Source organism: Peromyscus leucopus, chromosome 19, assembly GCF_004664715.2.
Source record: "Peromyscus leucopus breed LL Stock chromosome 19, UCI_PerLeu_2.1, whole genome shotgun sequence".
NCBI lineage: Eukaryota > Metazoa > Chordata > Mammalia > Rodentia > Cricetidae > Peromyscus > Peromyscus leucopus.
In genome coordinates, this window is record NC_051079.1 from 14,572,185 (window position 1) to 14,593,928 (window position 21,744).

A 21,744-nucleotide genomic window follows, 5' to 3' on the forward strand; every position below is an offset into this window, starting at 1 on the left:
TGTGGACCAACCTTATCTGAAATACCTGCGATTGGCCATTCCTCCTTCAGTCTTGTGATTTTGTTTTGTTGCACTGGCTGTCTTCACATACAGGCCATTTGCACAATCCTGGGTTTCATGTGATGCACCTGCAGAAGGAAATGTTGGCACAATGACTGCATTTAACTTGTGATTGATGTTGCCCAAGTGCTATTCCATGAAGTTGTCCTAATCATCCCTTTGCCAGCCATTGGCTTGCTGCCCACACCCTTACCCCACTGTGGGGCTGATAACCTTTTGACCTCTGCCAATCTGATCAGCAAATCCTAGTAGCTCCAGCTTCTCTGAGTTTGTCTTTGGTCTTCAGGAGGGCGGGGCTGCAAGGGTGGTGAGCCTGCAACGGTGGCTTCTACCCTCTACCTTCTCTGAAGCTCTACTAATGAGTCCAGGCTGAGGGCAGTGGAGCACTGTGGGAAAGAAAGGTAAAGGGCTCACCTTTCCTGGAAACACTCAGCTTCCAGAACAAGGTGTGAACGAGTGAGAAACTGCTGTGTCATCGTTCGTCACAAAGGTCTGCTGCGTAACTGCCTGGCTGGTAAGAGGGCTGCTTATCTATCAGGCAGGCTCCGCAGGGCCCTGTGCTTATTTTAAGAAACACAGATCAAGAAATTCAGGGGTATCAGCTGTGCTGAAAGATGCTGCGACAGGTGGGCGTGGTGCTGCACGCCTGTATCCCAGCTCTGTGGAGGTGGAGGCAGGAGGATCAAGAATTCAAAGGCATCCGTTGACTACACAGAGGATTTGAAGCCGGCTTGGGGTATGTGAAGTCCTGCCTCAAAAACAAACAAACAAACAGAAACAACCTCAGCTTCATTTGTGATTTTTTTTTTTTTTCAGGAACTGTCTACCTTGACCATGCAGGAGCCACCTTGTTTCCCCAGCGCCAGCTCACCAACTTCACTAAGGACCTCATGGAAAACGTCTATGGTAAGGAACATCACACACACAGATTTGTAGCCAACTACACACAGCTGGTTAATCAATGAATTTGTGTTTAATCATGTTGGACTCATGGCGTACATGGGGAATACATGAAGCAAAGCCAGACTCATGCCAGATGGGTATGATCAGGGCAGCACCCTGGGTCATTCACGGTGTATCATACACATGTGTCTGAAGTAGAAAGCTCCGGCTCAGGGACAGGCCCCTTCTGGAATGGGTTGGTGGTTTGAAAGCGCAGTGTTTGGTGGTAGTAAAACACTGTACCATGCAGAGGGTAGGGGAGCCTGAAGAGCGTTCATTCACTCCCTCTAGACATTCCCTGAGCCGCTATGGTGTGTGGTTTGTAGTGCTATAACATCAGAAGAAAACATAGCTCCTTTCTTGGTGGAAACCGTGGTCTAGACCTGGAAGACATGACCTTAGTCAAATGATCTCCAACTAAATGTGCTTAGCAACTGTTCAAAAGGCTGTGCGCGAAGGCGGCTGCCATCGTGGGCACCTGCATTTGCAGAAAGACAATAGGGTCGGCAGTGTGCATGTTAGGGGAGTCGGGAGGGGAGCAGATGCTGGATGATGAGCCCGAATTCAGTGGGACAGCAGGAGGGGACACCATGGAGACAGTTGTAGCAGCAAAAGCCAGGATCTAGGACCACAGATGGAGGAGATGACAGATGTCTGAATGGATAGGGTGATAGGTCAGGGCCATTCAGGGCTCTGTAGGTGGTGCAGTGGTGGTTATTATTCTAGGGAAGATGGATAGCCTTCCAGGGCATTCAGCAACAGCATAGTGTGCTCAGGAGATGAATCAGAAGAGATATATAAGGCTAATATCAGTTGATCAATACACTATTCACTGGGCACCTGTCATGTATCAGGTGTGGCCTAAATGTGTGGTGTGTATTATTACCATGCATCTGAATGACACTCCAAGGGCCATAGATTGTGTTCTTAAGCTTATATAGTATAGCTGTTTCCTCCAGGTAGGACATGGCCTCCATCTTGAATCAGAGCACCTCTGGTCACCTGTATGAGTCCCTCACAGGGTGGGGACCATTGTCGGTCCCTTGTGGAAGACTTATGGAGGGGCTCACAGGACTCAGTAGCATTCTCAACATCCCGAAGGCCATCATCATCCCTGAGGTTTATACAAGAGAAAAACAATGGACTGTGTTGGGACCATTTTGTAGTTGGTAAAGTTACCTATAACTTGCCCAGGGGGTGTAGCTACCTTTGAGTGACCCACACTCTTGTGAGTAACCTCAGGAAACTCACTGGCTCACCAAGCTGGTCTTGGGTGGAGTCTTTTCTTTGGCCTCAATGCTGCCTTTGGTGTTCCTATGTCTCCCCAGGAATAGTCTCACGACATCTTGATTTACAGGTGAGCAAATGGAGCAAATGGCAAGTAACTAACCTAATGCTACACATTTGGAAAGTTCTGGAGCTGGAGGTATAGGGCCACAGGAGCTATATCTCTAGGCGATTTGGCTCCAGGGCCTAAGTCCATGTCTTCCCACCCCAAGATGTTCTTGTTCACAAGTCCTGTTATACTACAGATATGCAGAGGGGTTTGAATCTTCACTCTGGGCAGTCAGGAGATCTTTAAATCTGAGAAAGCCACAGAGAAGGCGCCATTGAGGGATTTTTATCTTGATTTTCATCTGTGATTTGCAAAGAGACCTGAAATTCTCCTTCTGCAACTTTGACAAAAGCCACAACTGTGGGAAAGCAGTTAGCCTGAGAGATGGCAGCTTCGAGATCCAGGTAGTCTAAAGACACAGGGTTAAAAACTGACCTGAGGGAAAAAGGCAACGAGGGTGTGTGCCAAGTCCCACAGGCTGCCAGCTGGTGGGGAAGGAACGTGTGGTAGCCGCAGTGGCCATATTCAGCATGACCCTTTGATGTAGGTGAGGGAAGAAGACTATAAAGCAAACAGGCCCAGTCTACATCAATGTGCATGGCTTGTCCTTCTCTGAGAATGTAGGTGCCTGGCTCGGCAGGTCAGGCCTTTCCAGAAACCAGTGTTCAATTATTTATTTATTTTTCAATTGGTTCTATCAAATACTGGACAAAAAACAACTTAAAAGAGGAAGAGCTCATTTTTTGCAAAGGGTTACAGTTCATCATGGCCAGGAGGACATCAGGTCACATCCCTGGTATAGTCAGGAAGCAGAGGCAAAAGGCATGGATGGGGCTGTGAAGCCTCAAGGTCCACTCCCATTGACTCACTTCCTCTCGCAAGGATCTACCTCCTAACAGTTCTGCCACTTTCCCAAACAGAACTACCGGCTAGGGACCATGAGGCTATGAGGGACATTTCATATTCAAGTCACCATGGGGCTCATATCTAAAATAAGTCTTGAGGGAGATCGTGACACTTGGGGACGCCTGGGGGAACACAAAGAAGAGGAAGACTTTTCTCAAGATCAATGAAAGGAAAGGTGAGGTTCGGGGAGCCTGTGTTGTTGAGAGTAGGTGGCAGGGATTGTTCGCGCCGGCCCCCTTCAATGCTTGCAGGAGGAGGGGTGTGTTTCTGCAGAGTCAGGGCCTGCAGAGGTGGCGGGAATGACGGGCATCCAACAGACTCATTCAGTGGAGGTGTGGTTCAGTCTGGTGGCTGGAAGGGAGAGCGCCTCCTCAGGTTGTACCCTTGGTTCTGTAGAGTTAATGGACACAGTCCCTGGCCACCTGAGGGGAGCTTGCAGAGATAGTCTTGGGGCCACCTGGCTGTCTCTGAGTTGATTGTCCCCAAATCTAGGTGCCATTTTGTTTTACAAATACACGGAGTGGTTTTCTTACTTAAGAGCTTTATTGAGTTACAGTTTACACATTATAACAGCCACCTAATTCATTTGTGCAATTCGGTGATTTCTTTTCCAAAAAATAATTTAAATTGTTTTATTATTTTAAGAATGTGGGTGCATTGTTTGCATGTATGTCTGTGAACAACTTTTGTGCATTGCACTCAGAGGCCAGAAGAGTTCAGAAGAGGGGGTCAGGTCCCTCAGAACTAGAGTTACAGATGGTTATGAGCTGCCATTTGGGAGCTGGGAATTGAACTTAGGTCTTCTGGAAGAGCTGGAAGTGCTCTCAAGCACTAAGCTGAATCTCCAGGCCCTTCAGTAATTTTTAAGTTTTCCCAGTGAGTGATTCAACCACCACTAGAAGTCTGTTAGATGTCCTTATTTCTCCGTGAGATTCCCCAACCATTCATAGTTAAGCTCACTAACTCATCACTTTCACTTCCTCTCTACTGGCCTCAGTGGACATTTCATATAAATGAAATTATACAGCATGCAGCTTCTTATGACTAGAGTCATTTGCTTACTGCATTTAAAATATTTTATTAGAATATATTAATTATACATAGTAATGAGTTTCATTATGGCATTTTCACCTATGTATACATAATGTGTCCTGATCATAATCACCCCTATGACCTTCTCCTGTCCCCTTCCCACTTCTGCAGACTCCCTCCTTCTTCCCAACTAGTACCCTTCAACTTTCAAGTCTTTTGGAGGTGGGGTGTGAGCCAATGAGTTTAATTAGGGTTGCTTATAGGAGAATGGTCGAGAGATTATTTATGGGACCATGGGCAATTTACCAGTGACTATTTCATTGAAGAAAATATCTCTCCTTCCCCCATTGACCATCAACTGTATATAGATATTCGGGGATGGCTAGGTCCTTATGAGCCCCTATCCTGCTCCATGATGGAATGTCGATAGACCCAATCATGTGCAGCTCTTATGTTGGTAATCACAGATGCTATGCGTTCAAGGGAGCAATGTCATGCCTAGAAGACAGCATCCTAGAACACTCTTCCTCTGGCCCTTACCTTCCTTCTGTTCCCATTTCCTGATGTTTCCTGAGCCTTGGAAGGGTGATGTAGCTGTCCCATTTGTGACTGAGCACTCAGGAGTCACTTGTCCTCAGCACTTTGACAAGTTATGTGTCTCTGCAGTGATTGCTACCCACTGGGGGAAAAAAAAGCTTTTCTGACCAAAACTGAGAGTATCACTAATCTATGAGCATGAATATTAATATTTAGAAGGCAGCTTAACAGACACATTGTGTCTGTTTATCAGAATAACAACAATAGGTTCCCTACTAGGGCCTATGACATCCCTAGCCACAGGCTTTTGATCAGGTTTACAGTTCCAGATGTGAACTCCCTGACATGGCCTCAATCAGAAGGCAGTTGGTTGCCTTCATAATAGTTAAGTCACTATTGCCGTGGTGGGCATAATTTTTCGCCCAGCAGCCTGCACAATACCTTCTTTCTATGCTATAAAAATCTTAGCATGTTTTTGATGTTCATTCCCGTTATAGCCAGTAGTTTTTTCTTTTTCATTGCCAAATAGTTGCCTAATATATGGGGATTGCTGTATTTTGACTGTCTGTTCACAGTCACTGGCCATTTCTGCTCCCTCCAGAGTTTGGCTTTATGAATAGAGCTGGTATGAACATTTGCACAGTCTGTGTGGATATAAGCATTTATTCCTTTTGAGTAGGTACCAAGAGCGGAATTGCTGGACCATATAGGACTTTTATGTTTTAAGTTCTTGAAAAATGGAGGGAGAGAGCTTTGAAAGGAACCCGGGGAGAGAGCACATTATGACCCTTAAAGCTTTGTCTCTGTGACCTGCTAGGTAATCCTCACAGCCAGAACATCACCAGCAAGCTCACCCACGACACTGTGGAGCAGGTCCGCTACAGGTGAGCCCGAGAGATGCCCATCCGAGATGGCTACCTGGGTGGACGGACTTCCTAGTAAGCCCTGTATCCCACAGAACTTCTGTGGGGGTTTCAGAAAGAATTCAGCTAAACAGCAACGTGTGAATGGCAATAACCAGGAGGTCAGAAGACAGGGTGAGAGTAAGTACAGTATGGATTGAGAAGCACAAGATGGCGGCTCTGAGTGGGAGCTGGATGGAGTGGAAGGAGCGGTGAGGTTCCCAGTTATGTCTTCAGAAAGAAGCACCATTTTCTGGCTTTCCTCTTCATAGATTGTTTTGTTAGGCATTTTTATTTATTCCTAGAACCATTATCACTTTGAGACAGGCGGTCCAGTGGCTCACCTCTAGCTCTCTTTTGTAACAATGCTGGCCATGAACTCCTAATCCTCCTGCCTCCGCTTTCCAAGTGCTGGAATTGCAGATGTGCACCACCATACCCAACGCCCCATTATTTTCACTAGTTTTTGCATGTGAGAGTATTCTTTAACTGTTCTCCATGCATAATAACTAGTTTCTGATACGTAATCTCCACATGGTATAGGTCACTTAAATCAATAAAATTCAAATTATTTCGAATTTGAAAGTGATATCAGTTTTGGATCAGCTTGCCAGTAGTAAAAGCAAAGTAAAACAGGCTGCTGACTTAAAATTCATTGTGATAGGGGGTGGAGATATGGCTCAGAGGTTAAGAGTGCTTACTCCTCTTGCAGAGGACCCAGGTTCCCAGCACCCACAAGGTGGCTCATAACTGTATATAATGAATTCTTGGGGGTCTGATGCCTTCTGTCTTTCATGGGCACCTGAACACACATGGTGCACATACATATACTCAGGCACACAATAAGAATAATAAATAGCCGGGCGGAGGTGGCGCATGCCTTTAATCCCAGCACTTGGGAGGTAGAGCCAGGCGGATCTCTGTGAGTTCGAGACCAGCCTGGGCTACAAAGCGAGTTCCAGGAAAGGCGCAAAGCTACGCAGAGAAACCCTGTCTCGAAAAAACAAAAACAAACAAACAAAAAACAAACAAACAAAAAACCCAACACAAAAAACAAACAAGCAAACAAACAAACCCCCAAAAAGAATAATAAATAAATAAATACATTTTAAAAAGTCATTGTGACAGAGTAGGGGAATACAAAGATGAAGGTGATTTCAATTAATTTTCAGGTTGTTATAGATTTAAAACATTTTTTTTGAATTTATTTATTTGATGTGTGTAAGTATTTTACTCACATGTATGTATGTGCATTATGTTCATGCCTTATGCACACAGAGGTCAGAAGAGAGTGTTAGGATCCTTGGAACTAGTTACAGATGGTTGTGAGCTACCAGGTGGGTGCTGGCAATCGAACCTGGGTCTTCTGCAGAAGCAAGAAATATTTAAACATGCTGAGTCATCTTTCCAGTTCCTGTATAGATTTAAAGAAATGTAATTTATTTATTAAGAAGGTCTAGTCCCAAGGCCGCTCTAGAGCTTGCTATGTTTGAGGGAGATTGTTTTCCTTTTCCTTTTTTTTTTTTTTTTTGAGACAGGGTCTTGTGTGTCTTGGACTGGCTCTGAACTCGCTAGATTGCTGAGGCTGTCCTCAAACTTACCATCTTCCCGCCGCCATCTCCTGCATTCTGGGATTGCAGGAGACAGCACCACCTTGGGTTTATGAAATACGTGAGACTGAACACAGGCTGCTTGCGTTTTAGGCACGCTTCAGCCTCAGCTCTGTGTTGTAGGTTTCTGCTGTGTCCACGCAGAGATGGGACCCCAGAGGCAAGAAGTTTAAATGGGATCTTTGCAAGAATTCAAGGTTATCCTTAGCTAAATAGAAAGTTCAAGGCCAGCCTATAACGTCTGACTCCCTCTGCCCTGCTTTAACTACACAGCTGTGGCTAAGCGTCCCTGGAAGGTAGAGATGCCCTATTGAGCAGACCTAAGGTAACTTGGAAATTTTCTGGGTGGAGCAGGGACCCAGCTGTGACACTGTGCTTCTTTCCAGGATCCTGACTCACTTTCACACCACCCCAGAGGACTACATCATGATCTTCACATCTGGGAGCACAGCTGCTCTCAGACTAGTGGCAGAGGCGTTTCCGTGGGTGTCCCGGGCCCCAGAGAACGGCGGGAGTCACTTCTGTTACCTCACTGACAACCACACCTCTGTGGTGGGAATGAGGAAGGTGGCTGCAGCCATGAATGTCACATCCATCCCAGTCAAGCCAGAGGACATGTGGTCAGCGGAGGACAGGGGTGCGGGAGCCTGTGACCCTGACTGTCAGCTTCCACACCTCTTCTGTTACCCAGCTCAGAGTAACTTTTCAGGCACCAGATACCCACTGTCGTGGATAGAAGAGGTCAAGTCTGGGCGGAGGAGCCCTGTGAATGTGCCTGGGAGGTGGTTCGTCCTGCTGGATGCAGCCTCCTACGTCAGCACCTCCCCCTTGGACCTGTCCGCTCACCAGCCTGACTTTGTCCCCATCTCCTTCTATAAGATCTTTGGGCTTCCCACAGGCCTGGGTGCCCTGCTGGTCAGTAAGCATGTGGCTCCTCTGCTGAGGAAAGGCTACTTCGGAGGAGGAACTGCAGCTGCCTACCTTGCAGGAGACGACTTTTACATCCCGAGGCCGTCGGTGGCAGAAAGGTAACCTTGCCTGTGTCCTTCACTTAGACAGGCTGTCATGCATGACCTATAAGATTGTGCAAGCGGGACCCAGGTCTGGAACTTAGGTCCAGGGAGTTTGATGTCACGGGTAGGACATTCAGGGCGGGGCTTAGATCTGGGAGTCGGAGATCAGCTGGAGTGTGTCATGGGTGACTCTGAACTCTGTCCTGTAGCTTCTTCACCTGGGTGGAGGAGGGGATCTGCAGATAAGAGCTTCAGAGGAAGGAGAGAAAAGCCTGCAGGGAAGTAAGAGCAGCGGACGCGGGGCTCTGGCCTCAGAGCACTGGGGAGAAATGACAGTGAGAAGCAGTGATCTTAAAAGACGCTGGTCTGAAACACGTGCCAGGAGTTCACAGCACATGCACTTTCCCAGCAGCTAGAGTGAACCCTGCTCCGCTCCTCAGCAGGGATTAACTGAACCCAAAGCCAAAACCCGGGGAGCAGTGTTGGTGGCAACCTCTGCGAGTCAGGCTGAGAGGTTACCCAAAACACCGAGGGCAGGCTGTAGGGCAGGCTGTGTGGCTCTTGCTGAGTACCTTCCTGAGCGGGGATGGTGGGACCCAGAATGCTGCATGTGTGAGAGGCCAACATGGCTACTGACCAAGGACACACCATGGGTTTGGGGTAGGGAACTAGTTACTTACTTGGTACCCATGAAGGTCTGAGGGGAAGGTGACTCAGATGCCCGCCCCATGCCCAGCATCCAGGTGCAGATTCAGGGTCCCACTCTGGTAGTAGAGTCAGAATTAATTATATGGCATGTTACTGATCTACAAGGATATGGAATCGTTCCCCACACAGCAGCTGTGGCTGCATATGACTTGACTGCTCCGAAACTTAGGCTCTTTTAAGTGGGCACTAGAACATATTAGGAGGCAATTGGAAATATCTTCCATTTAGGACTTCTCCAGAGTGCATATTCTAATACAGAATTGTGAACCGGTGTGGTGACACATTCTTGTCGTCCTAGCTCTTGGGAGGTGGAGGCAGGAGGATTTCAGTTGAGGGTCATCCTTAGCTACCTAGAGAATGTGAGACCCCCCAGGGCTATAGAAAGCCCTGCCTCAAAAGAACAAACAAAACAAAATAAAACTACCCTCCAAAACAAGCAAGCAAGCTAACTCTCCCTACCCCTAAACTAGGAATGCTAATGTAAAACCTTTTGAACCCAAGTAGAGTAGTTAATTATTTAGAATAACAGTGAGAAAAAAAATAGCATTTGTGATACAATGTGTCTTAGTTACTGTTCTATTGGTGTGAAGGGACACCATGACCAAGGCAGCTTATAGAAGGAAGCATTTAGTTGGGGCTTGCTTTACAGTTTCAGAGGGTTAGTTCATGCTTATCATGGTGGGATGCATGGTGGCAGGCAGGCAGGCATGGCACAGGAGCAGTAGGTGAGAGCTTACATCTTATCTACAAGCACTCAGCAGACAGAAAATGAGACTGGGCCTGGCAGTGGACACCTCAAAGCCCACCCCCAGTGACATACCTCCTTCAGTGAGGCCACACCTCCTAATCCTTCCCAAACAGCTCCACCAACTGGGACCCAGCATTCAAACATTGGTGCCTACGGGGGCCGTTCTCATCCAAAGCACTACACAATGTAAATTAAAAACAGGACAGAGACACACTATGACTTAATTTGGTGTCTGAGATAGGGTTTTATTTCTGAAAAGAGACACCATGACCACGCGCGGCAACTCTTATAAAGGAAAACATTTCATTGGGACTACCTTACAGTTCAGAGGTTTAGTTCATTATCATTTATGGCAGGAAGCGTGGCATCACACAGGCAGACATGATGCTGGAGAGGTGGCTGAGAGTTCTACATCTGGATCTGCAGGCAGCAGGAAGTGTCAGGGACACACTGGGCAGGCTCGGGCTTCTGAGACCTCAAAGACCACCCTCTAGTGAAACACCTCCTCCAACAAAGCCACACCTAGTCCAACGAGGCCACACCTCCTGATAGCACCACTTCCGATGGGTTTATGGGAGCCATTTCTATTCGAATCACCACATCTGGCTAACTCGGGGACCGGAAGGCCTGGAGAAATGGAGCAGTCCAAGGGGGCAGATATTGGAGGGCTGGGCTGGATCAGACCACAACATTCTTTTGATTCTGATGGAGTTCTTTTAGCCAGAGCATACCTAGATGCTCAGAGAGCAGACAGTATTACTTGCCTTTTTTTTTTTTTTTTTTTTTTTAGTTTTTCGAGACAGGGTTTCTCTGTGTAGCTTTGCACCTTTCCTGGAACTCGCTTTGGAGACAAGGCTAGCCTCGAACTCACAGAGATCTGCCTGCCTCTGCCTCCCAAGTGCTGGGATTAAAGGCATGTGCCGCCATCACCGCCCGGCTATTACTTGCCCTTTTAAGCCCATTTTCTTTGCAAGCCCTAAAGTAGAGCTGGAAATGAAAAGTTCAGTACGTCATTTATTATGCGGTGCTGTTTACCGAGCAAGAGAAACATGAGGCACAAGGAAACTCACTATAAGAGTTTATTAGGGGAGAGTAAAGAGGGGGCGTGGAATAGGCCTATTGGAAGTGAATGGTGTAAGAGAAGGGGGCGGGGAAACAGGTGGAATCTGCTTTTTTTGGGTCCCCCCGAGCATGCGTATATATACGTGGTGACGCCCACAAATTATGAGATCATGTTGCACATGTATTACGTAGGACATAAGGCCTTGGGATGACTAAGCATCTTGCCTGGCTGCTGGACAGCACATGCGCAGTCAGGTAGATGGGAGAGCAGCCAGGAATCCTAACACAACACACAGGCATATTGAAGGGTGAATGAACCATGTTTTCACCCTTCCAGATCTTACAGTTCAGTGCACAGCTGCTGTTACCTGCTTCCCTTCATCTGGGTGTTTGTGGAAGCCTCCCCATATCACCCTTGTAGACAGCTCTTCTTCAGTGGTCACATCTCTTTCTCTCTCTCTTCTTTGAGACTGCATCACAAAACCCAGATTAGTTTCCACATTGCTCGGTAGCTGAGGATGACCTTGAACTTTTGATCCTCCTGATGCAACCCTGGTCCTGTAGATTTTGCTAACATCATGTTAGAGCCACCCAGCATTTCTGCCTTATGTCACATCTGCTTCTCTGATGATCTGCCACTGTTCTTGTCCTGATCATCATTCTGTGAAGGACCGTGAAGATTTCGTTTCTCTGTAGAATAACATTTCCCTTGGAAACTCTCAGGTTGACACCTCTCCTCCTGACTTCTACTTAACCTCCACTTAAGCCTTCACTAGAGAGGACTCGGCCTGAGCACACCTTCTCTGCATTTGCACTTACCTGCCTCAGTGTGCTGGTTGCTCCTTTTCTCTGTGTTTGCTGAGCCTTGTTCCTTATTTTATAGGTCTGCTGTGGGAAAGGAGCCTGCTTATCAGTTTACTGCTGTTTGCTTAGCACCAGGAACAGTGCCTGAGGCACAGTGAACCATCAATGATGAGTTAATGAAAATGCTGATGACATTAATGATTACGAAATGTAAACACAACAAACATTTTGACAGTGAAGAAGGTTAACATCTTTAAGATTAATGAGATCTTCATACTTAATCCAAACCTGTGCTTCCATATATTTTGGAACTAGAGACTCCTTTGTTAAGAGCCTCCCAGGAGCTCAGTGGGGTCCCCTTGACTTGATGCCTTGTCAGTGGTGCCCCCTTTTGGTCAGAGTATAGTATTTCAAGAGTTTGTGGCCAGTTCTGTTCAAATTCCTCCTCCTTAGACTTGCAAAGTGCATCTCATTTGTTTTCCTCCCTCCCTCCCTCCCTCCCTCCCTCCCTCCTCCTCCCTCCCTCCCTTCCTTCCTCCCTTTTTTTCTTTTCTCCAGAGCTGAGGACCAAACCCAGGGCCTTGCGCTTGCTAGGCAAGCACTCTACCACTGAGCTAAATCCCCAAGCCCCTCATTCATGTTTCAAGGCAGTTGTGGCAGGGTCCTTGCTGTTGTTCCCTTTGGGGGAGGGGGCCAAGTAGATGCAGAATCAATGACAGAGACTCTGGGAGAATGCCAAAACAAGAAGCTCAGTTTATTCAGGAAGACGCAAGCCTTTTATACCCTCCACCCCACCCTGGGGGGAGTTCTGATGAATATGCATCTGCTGGTGTGACATGGCTGCCTCTCATTGGTCCAGGTCATCTCCAGATCATGTCTCAGTTGCTGTTGCTAAGGCCCTTAGGCAGACCCAGGTTGGCTCTCAGAAAGTATCTTTTTTACTTGTTTGGGCCAGCTGGCCCTCAAGCCTTTTAGGGATGAGGCATCCTACGGGCAGTGACTATCTTTTAGTGTCCTCTGTCACCACTGCAGCCCACCATAGGAAGTCTGAGTAATTTGAAAACCTGCAGAGCTGGTTAGGGCCAGAGGCAGTCAGGCGGGTCTTGACATGCAAAACTCCTCCCATGGTGGGGAAAGCCAGTTTTATAAGGCTATAGAAGGGAGCTATTAGCAAACCATCACTCAGCCTATGCCTGGCTGCCCTTAACTAGCACAGAATGCATGTGGATTGTGTTGGCCAAGGCTTGACAGCTTGTTCCCTACAGGTTTGAAGATGGCACCATTTCATTCCTTGATGTAATCGCATTGAAACATGGATTTGATGCTCTGGAGCACCTCACAGGTCAGTGGACATATTTACCTGAGTGGACTTGGCTTTTGTTGCCTGTGTCCTTGAGGGATCCTAGGTATAGGTATGGTGCTGGTGAAGGAGACAAGATCTATGGAAGGGAGCAGCATGTACCAAGTAGCTAGAATCTCTGTGCAGTGAAGTCAGATTCTAAATGTCTTCAGAGCACTCAGGAGGGCTTGGGATGGTTGGTTTTTGCTTTTCCAGGCGTGGACAACTGTATTTTAACAGAGATCATTCCAGAGCTGAAGATTAATGGCTGTGTGTGGTGGAGGCATGGTCCTGGGTCCCTGGGCTAGGTGAGGTCTTATCAGCTCTTGCCTGCCTGGGTTCTCTCTACAGCCCCACAGAGGAGCTGCTGACAAACCCATATTGCCCAACAATGGAGCAGATGCTTAGAAAGTGTATTCGTCAGAGTTCTCTAGAAAAACAGAACTTACAGGATGAATCTCTCTCTTTGTATGAAAAAGGGGATTTATTAGAATGACTTACAGGCTGCAGTCCAGCTAAGCCAGCAATGGCTGACTGTGAAAGGAAGATCCAAGAATCCAGTAGTTGCTCAGTCCACGAGGCTGGATGTCTCAGTTGATCTTCAGTATATGCTGGAATTCTGAAGAAGTAGGCTGTAATGTTAGTGAAGGAATGGACTTGCTAGCAGGGGGAGGGCAGGCAAAGAGCAAAAGCTTCCTTCTTCCATGTCCTTATATAGGCTCCCAGCAGAAGATGTGGCCCAAATTAATCCACCTCAAGATCTAGATTAGAAGTGGATCTTTCTACTTCAAATTAAGCAAAAATCCTTCAATGGCATGCCCTCCATTTTTGTATTTTAGGTAATTCCAGATATAGTCAAGTTGACAACCAAGATTAGCTGTCACAGAAATATTGAATGCCTTCCCAGTCTGGCAAGCTGAGAGGACTAGGATTTAAATCCAGGTCTTATTCATGCCTGACCTCAAGCTCCTGGCCACTCTTTCTTCCACCGGCTTTTGTCTGATGCATACTCTTTCCTGACAAGAGCTCCCAGAGGCTGAGACACAGGCAGATGCCATTCTTCTTTCTATGGGGATGGGCATGAAAGCATATGACTGGAGCAGATTATGTCTGGTGAGCCAGGCATCACCTGGTGTGCTATGTTCTTGGGAATTTTTTTCTATACATAAGGTACACAGACAAAACATAAAATAAAATTATTAAAAATACATCAACTTTGTCATAAGGACAGCTATAGTTAAAGTCGTTAATTGGTGGTCTGGGTTGACCAGTTGTAAAAAGCATGTCTTAGACAGGAGCGAGTGACTTATGTGTGAAGTCCGTGTCTCTGTGTGCTTTTGTCTCTAGGTGGCATGGAGAACATACGACGACACACCTTTGCTTTGGCACAGTACACCCACTCTGCCCTGTCTTCCCTCTCCTACCCCAACGGAGCCCCTGTGGTACGGATTTACAGTGATTCTGAGTTCAGCAGCCCTGATGTCCAGGGTCCAATCATCAATTTTAATGTGCTGGATGATAGTGGGAACATCATTGGCTACTCCCAGGTAGGATTTTGATTCATCTTTTTTTTTTTTTTGAGAGAGAGAGAGAGAGAGAGAGAGGTTTTCACTCTAGCCCAGGCTGACCTTGCACTCACAGCAACCCTCCTGGGTTTACCTCCCTAGTGCTGGAATTACAGGTGTTAGCTACTATACTTGGCTCAAGTCAGGAGGTTCATCTCTCCCTATATTCATCATACTTTCCCTTTTATACTAGAAATGTTCTTGTCTAAACTTGGAAGTCTTTTTGACTCTTGACATTTCCTTTAAAATCCCCAGAAGGAGCTGTGAGAAAGCCCAGGCTCTGTGGGTGAGCCTCACTCAAAAGCATTGGTTTATTTATACACATAGTCTCCTGTAGCCAAGGTTGGTGTGGAACTCACTATATAGCCATGGATGACCTTGAACTCTTGATCTTTCTGCCTCCATGTCCTGTGTGTAGACATTAGACACACCCAACCATACTCAGCTCAGAGGCTTTACAGCTCTCATCGATATGCAATTCTGCTCAAGCTTGGCTGTGTATGTCTTTAGCCTCCTTTAAGTAGGTAGAGAAAGAGAGGAGCAGAGAGCAGATGACAGCTTGCCTGAATGGAAAGGCACCTAAAACAGATGGAAAAGCAGCTGAGGTCACTTCATGTAGCCCAGCAGTACACCAGACCACATCACAGCATATGTTGCCATTGAGGTGAAGCCCAGAACCACTCCTCTTTATTTATTTATTAAGAAAAAAAAGTATCACCAGTAATCCACCTAGTTTCAAAGAATCCCATATTTCTGCCTTAGTCTATACATGCAATGACTTCAAAGGATTTGTGGGCTGGTTAAAGCAATTTCTGTGATGCACCCTCTGCATGGACTTTTTTCCAATGGGGAAAGAGGGAAACTGATTTGCATGTAGGGAAGGGCCACATTTGGAACAGACTCAGTTATCAGTTAAAGTTAGAAGATGCTGCTCATTTCCCCTGAACATCCTAGAACACGTGCATCTTGATTACACTACAAACAAAATCTATTTCCTCTATATGCACTGTGGCATGATGCTACTCTGGAGGCTGAGGCTTGAGAATTCTTCAAGCCCAGCATTTAGGACCAGTCAGTGCACACCCCCATAGCCTCCAGGGGGCAGCAGAGAGTCATAACACCTGGACTGAGCAGCAATCCTGACTGAACCTGAAGCTGGAGAAATTAGAAAATGGACATAGATGACATATGACACCCACATGATGCTCGTGACAGGCTGTGAGCCAAGCTGGTGCTGCACCTCACTGGGTCCTGCTCTGTGGTCAGACTCTGTGGTGACCAGTGTGAAGGAGCTGACAATGGCCCCAGCTCCACTCACTGTTGCTCTTCTGGGGCTCTTAACTTAGACTTTGGTCTAGATTTGATATTTTCTCAAGCACACTTCTGTAGTTCGATAAACTCTGATCTCCAGGACACTTTATAAAATGCTGAATAAGCCCGTAGATCCTTACATCAGTTACTTTTCTCGTCCTGGTGATAAAATGCCTGGCTAGAGCCATTTCAGGGAGGAGGTGATTCTCACTCACAGACGAAGTGATATGGTCATCACTGAGACAGGGGAATGGTGGCTGACAGCCCCACGGTGGCAGGGGTGGGTGCCTCACCTCCTCACTGTTCAGCAGAGGGAGGAAGGGCTAAATTTTAACTTCAAAGGCCCACAAATTAGTGGCTTACTTCCTCCAGTGAGGTCCCACCTACCAATGTCCCACAACTTCCCAGAACATCACCAACAGCTGGGGACCGAGTGTTCAAGCACGTGAGCCCTGGGGGTATTTTTTACATCTGTGACATAACAGCCATGAATTTTAGAGCAAGGTCCAGACTTAGGTCACCTACCATCTTTTTTGTTAGGAAAGAGAGGTTCAATGCTGTTCCAGAATTCTGTTCCTGTCAATCATAGTGAAACTGATTTCTGACACTGATTCCATGTTACTTTTATCCTCAGGTAGACAAAATGGCCAGTCTGTATAACATCTACCTGAGGACTGGCTGCTTCTGTAACTTGGGGGCCTGCCAGCGGCACCTGGGGCTAAGTGACGAGATGGTTAAGAAACATTTTCAGGTCAGTACAAGCCCCTGTAGCCCACACAGACTGCAGTCAGCAAGACTGTGTGGTGGCTGGTCATTGAGGCTGGTGGAAGCTGCTTCTTCAGGCTCATCTTGCCAGGACCATTCCGTGGATGGACCAAAAAGAAAAGGAGTTGATAAAATACAAAGTGCTTGAAGTTATTAGCTCTGTGGCAATATTTTATGATTCATATTTCACTCTGAGAGTAATTTTTTAATTACTCTGTGTGTGTGTGTGTGTGTGTGTGTGTGTGTGTGTGTGTGTGTATGTATACATGAGTGTGAGGTCAGAAGGCAACTTGTTGAAGTTGGTTATCTCCTTCTACCATCCTGGAGACCAAATCTAGGTTTGCAGGCTTAGTGCCAAGTGTCTTTACCCGGTGAATTGTCTCACTGGCCTGAGGTTAAAAATGTAACCAAAGAGGGCTGTTAGTGGAGGACGTTTGGCCAATTCACCCTGCCCAATTCACTCTTCCTCAGGTACAGCTTCCTAACTGAAGTTAGCCTCCCTCCAGGCTGGGGGTGGGTGGAACTCATCCATGGATTCAGGGGTCCTGTCTCTCAGAATCCTCACTCTCCCTGTTCGTCCTGGGGTGGAGGTTTTTTCACTCTGGGTACATATGGCCTATTTTGAATTATTTTGTAAGAATAGTTTCTCACTGTGACAAAAGATCCAATGTAAATGACTCACTTGGGAGGAGTTGCTTGCTTTGCTCGTGATCTCAATAGGGTTCAGTCAATAGTCACTTGGCCCCGGTGCTTGGGCAGAGCATTCTGGCAGTGGGAGTATGGCAGAGGAGAGGGGCTTACTTGGTAACTGACTGGATGGTAGGAAACACATAAAATGAAAGGGCTCAAAGCTCCTGCTTCAGTGACCTGCTTCCTCCAGCTGGGCCCCCCTCTTAGTATTTCCACAACCTCCCAGAACAGTGCCACCAGCTGGGGACCGAGTGTCGAACCTTATGGGGGGCTTTCCAGTTTCAAACCATAGCCAGTGGCAAAGCGTCCTGTGCATTTTGCAATAGTTGCTAGTATGAGTTTCTTTTTTTCTTGCCACTGAATGTGCACATGCTAAATCCCAGTTAACTATTATTATTATTTATGCATGATATATGTGTGGACACATGTGGCACGTCATACATGTGGAGGTTGGAGAACAACATTGTACAGCTGGTTCTTTCCTTCCGTCTTCGTGTAGATTCCAGGGTTCAAACTCAGGTCACCAGGACTGGGCAGCAAGCCTCCTTAATCAACGAAACCATCTCTCCAGCCTCTGAACTAGATTTTATTTTGAAAAAGACAAGGGGCCTACCAGGGGATGTGACCCTCGGTAGGTTGAACATGACCCAATGGAAGTCGTATATCTAAGAGTATACGGGCAGCACAGACTGTACTTGTTAAAGGTTGAAAAAAAGGGGACACACACTTAGTTGGGTAGGGGAGGGGAGGGGATCTGAGAGGCGTTGGGGGAGGGGTATGATTATGGTCAACATATATTGCATGAAATTTTCAAAGAACTAATCAAAATGAGAAAAAAAATTGATCTCCATCTGAAAGAGAAAGGTAGAGGGAGAAGGAGGGGGAGAGGGAGAGGGAGAGAGAAAGGGAGGAAGGGGGGAGGTCGAGGAAAGGAGAGAAAGACAGAAGGCAGCGAGAGAGGCCCAGAACTCAACGCTTGCAGCTCTGGCCCTGGCTCTGGATGGTGATGGAAGGCGGTGTCACATCTCTGAGGGTGACTGGCCTAGACGGGGGAGGTGTCCCGAGCATCTAACGTGCATACTTCCTGTGACCTCTAACACCAGGCAGCTAGATTTGGAGATGGACTACCTCCACCTCCCCCATCGTGGCAGGGGCAGCTGAGCTGGCCTGGGCCTTCAAGGGGCCAAGGGCTGGCACTGCGGCCTTTCTCCTCTCTGAGGCTGCTGCCAGGATGCCAGCCTCCCTTTGAGACTCAGGGAGGCGGTCTGGGAGTGGCCCGTGGGAGAGCCTGGGCCTGGGAAGACTGTAAAGTACAGCTCTTGGTGCTTCTGAGACTTGAGCCTGTCTGTTGAGTCCTCTGGGAAAACGATCTTCACAAAGCACTGCTGCTAATCTCTTTAAAGTCCCTCACGCTGGCATCAGCTCCACTTCACAGCTGATTAAGGGGAGACCCAGGCAGTGTGTCCCCGCGTCTGCAGCGGAGGAGGAATGGTTTCTCAGGCACCTAGCAATTCTGCCTTCCTGAGTTTATTTTAAAATAAGTAAAATTAATTTTTATAATATTTCTCCAATTTATCCACAAAGCACAAGTTTCCCTGGCTGACTTATCTGGCTGATTCTAGGCTGGTCATGTCTGTGGAGATGATGTCGACATCATCGACGGACGGCCCACGGGCTCTGTGAGGGTTTCCTTTGGATACATGTCTACGCTAGAAGATGCCCAGGCCTTTCTCAGGTTCATCAGCGCAATCTACCTTCGCTCACCCGCTGATCAGCCTGATCTTCAAGCCGGCACCAGTGATGCTGGAGCCTTATCCTCAGAGAGTGACTGCCACTCACCTCAGGAAGGTGCCCGTGCAGACCCTGCAGATCGCAGTGACGCCTGTCCTGATGCAGATACCGTGGACTTGTACCTGTCTCCGAGCGAAGCCAGCGGCAGCCGGCAGGCCCTTCCAGAGAAAGCGGCCGGTATCCTGAACGGGGACCTTGGGCCCCACATTGTCACCAACATTTACCTCTACCCCATCAAATCCTGTGCTGCATTTGAGGTAAGGGCTTCACAGAAATGGCTGCCCTGTTCCTTTCTCTGAGCACCGTTTCTCCCCGCCCCTGACTTTTTTGAGGCAGTGTATAGCACTTTTTTCCTCCTCCTTTTTTTTTTGGCAAGAAGTGAAAGAACAATGTAGCAAGGGAAGGAAAGCCGGCAGAACTCAAATTGAAGGTCAGAATGTTGAGGTTTGAAGAGCCGCCGTTTTCCTTCTGCCTCTCTTGGTAGGGATGATTTTTTTTTTTTTAAATATGACACTGCTTCCCTGGACCTCCAGAGGACCCTGTTGCTGTGTGCATATGGGTGCAGGTGTGTATGGAAGTGTGTACATGTGTAAGCTAGAGGATGATGTTAGGTATCATTCCTTGGGTGCCTTCCCCTTGTTTTTTGAGACTGACCTTCTCACTGGCCTGGATCTCTCTTAGTAGGCTTAATGGCTGGCCAGCTGGACCAGGTCATTTTCCTGTCTCCATCTCCCCAGTGCTGGGCTTACAAGTACATGCCACCACACCTAATGTTTTTGCCTAACGTTTTCCTGGGCACCTAACTCAGTCTGCTTGCACAGCAAACACCTCACCAGCTAAGCGGTCCCTCCAGCCTAGGCCTGATTGCCTGTGACTGTAGCTGGAGGGATGCCCTGGCCCTTTGCTGAAACACTCGACATGCCTTGCTTCATTTGACACACAATGGTTACATGAGAGGCATAGTGACATTATCCCTAGGTCATCATCATGGAGCCTGAGGGGACGGAGGTTAGACACCTTGTCTAGGCCACCTGCAAGAATCTGTATTTGGGTCCGCTGAGCCAGGTTCACGCCCTCGTGTGGTTTCTCTGCTCCATCTTCCCCGTGGAAATAAACTGCAGGGGGGTCATTTTGACCCACGAATTTTGCGTCGATGGAGTCAACCAATGATGACCCCCAAATATTAGGAAAGACTGCAACTGTGACGATACTCCATAAGCAACACAACGATTCACAGAGCACTTACATTGTGCCAGGCAGTGTAGGTCGCTTAGAGATGGAACAGTTTACAGGGAGATGTGCATAGGTTCTATGTAAACATTACGGTTTAATAAGAAGGATTTGAACATCTACAGACCTGGGTGTTTTTAGGGAATCCTAGAGGTAATCTCTTGCAGATACCGAATTACATTATACACCTACAAACAATGATGTTTTTGGTGATGCTTGCACTGGGGGACAGGTGGCTTGGCTGGCAACCTGAGGCTGCTAAGATCTTAGACTCCTGTGTCTCCAGAATGGCAAAGTCTCTGGCTCCTCTTAAGACATATAGAGATCAAGGCTGTTTATTGGCCTGCTCTCCAGGGTGGCTCTGCAGGAGCCTGGATGTAAAATGTTTCTCTCAGGCTCCTGTGTTTGAACAGTTCATTCCCCTGTGGTGACGCTGTTTTGTGGGCTCTTTGGGAGGTGCATCTGAGATGGAGGAAGTGGGTCTTGAGATCTGCAGCTCGACTCTGTCTCTGCCCCTCCACTGTTTCCTGGTCTGTGGAGATGTGAATGAGCAGCCGCAGACTTCTACCACCACAGGCTCAAGCTGTCCCCACCCCCAGGCCTTCCTCACCATGATGGGCTGTACCCACAAACCCTGAGCCCAAACAAACTCCTCCCCTTTCGGTTGTTTCCCGTCAGGTATTGGTCACAGCAACAAGGGGGGTGATGGAAACAGTAGGCACACGAGTTCCTGCAGGCAGGACTCTGCTTCCCTTTTGTTTTTACAGAGAGGTTGTGTTTATAGGACAAGCACAGGAAGGACACATCAGGATTCTGAGGTTCGATAAGGGCTGTTTTTTCCTTCAATCTGTTCTCCAAGGAGGCTCACTCCTTTTGGTTGTGAGTGGCATTGGAATACAAGACGTGCTTTATATTTAGATTCTGTACAAATATGAACAATGCAGATTTACTGGTTTATTTTTGTGACCAGCCTGATGTGAACTAGAGTTACCCTGGAAGAGGAAATATCAGCGAGGAATTATCTAGATCAGGTTGGCCTGAGGGCATGTCTGTGGAGTGTTTTCTTGATTGTTCATTGAGGTGGGAAGATACACTCTGAATATGGGCATGACCATTTCACGGGCTGGGCCCTGAACTGTGTGAGAGTGAAGAAAGCTAGCTGAGCAGGCAACATGGGTGCATTTATTTCTCAGCTCTGACTGGATGTAACACATGCAATCTTCTTGAGCTCCTGCCTTTGTGATTTCCCAACAATGACGGGGCTATGACGTGGAATTGTAAGCCAAAACCTTTCCTCCCCAAAGTTGCTTTTGGCCAGGGTATTTGTCACAGTAATTGAAACCAGGACAGCAAGAAAACTTACAGATTTGAGGTGGGCCGATTCAGTGACCAT

General features: G+C 47.4%; 1 protein-coding gene across 1 annotated transcript in view; it reads left to right on the forward strand.

Moving 5' to 3' along the window:
* Mocos (molybdenum cofactor sulfurase) overlaps nt 1-21,744 on the forward strand; it is a 50,298-nt gene that overhangs the window by 5,355 nt on the left and 23,199 nt on the right. The window contains 7 exon segments of the mRNA XM_028867162.2: nt 877-966; nt 5,631-5,697; nt 7,712-8,353; nt 12,926-13,002; nt 14,347-14,546; nt 16,510-16,626; nt 18,953-19,378. Of these exon segments, the coding sequence (XP_028722995.1) occupies nt 877-966; nt 5,631-5,697; nt 7,712-8,353; nt 12,926-13,002; nt 14,347-14,546; nt 16,510-16,626; nt 18,953-19,378 (1,619 nt within the window).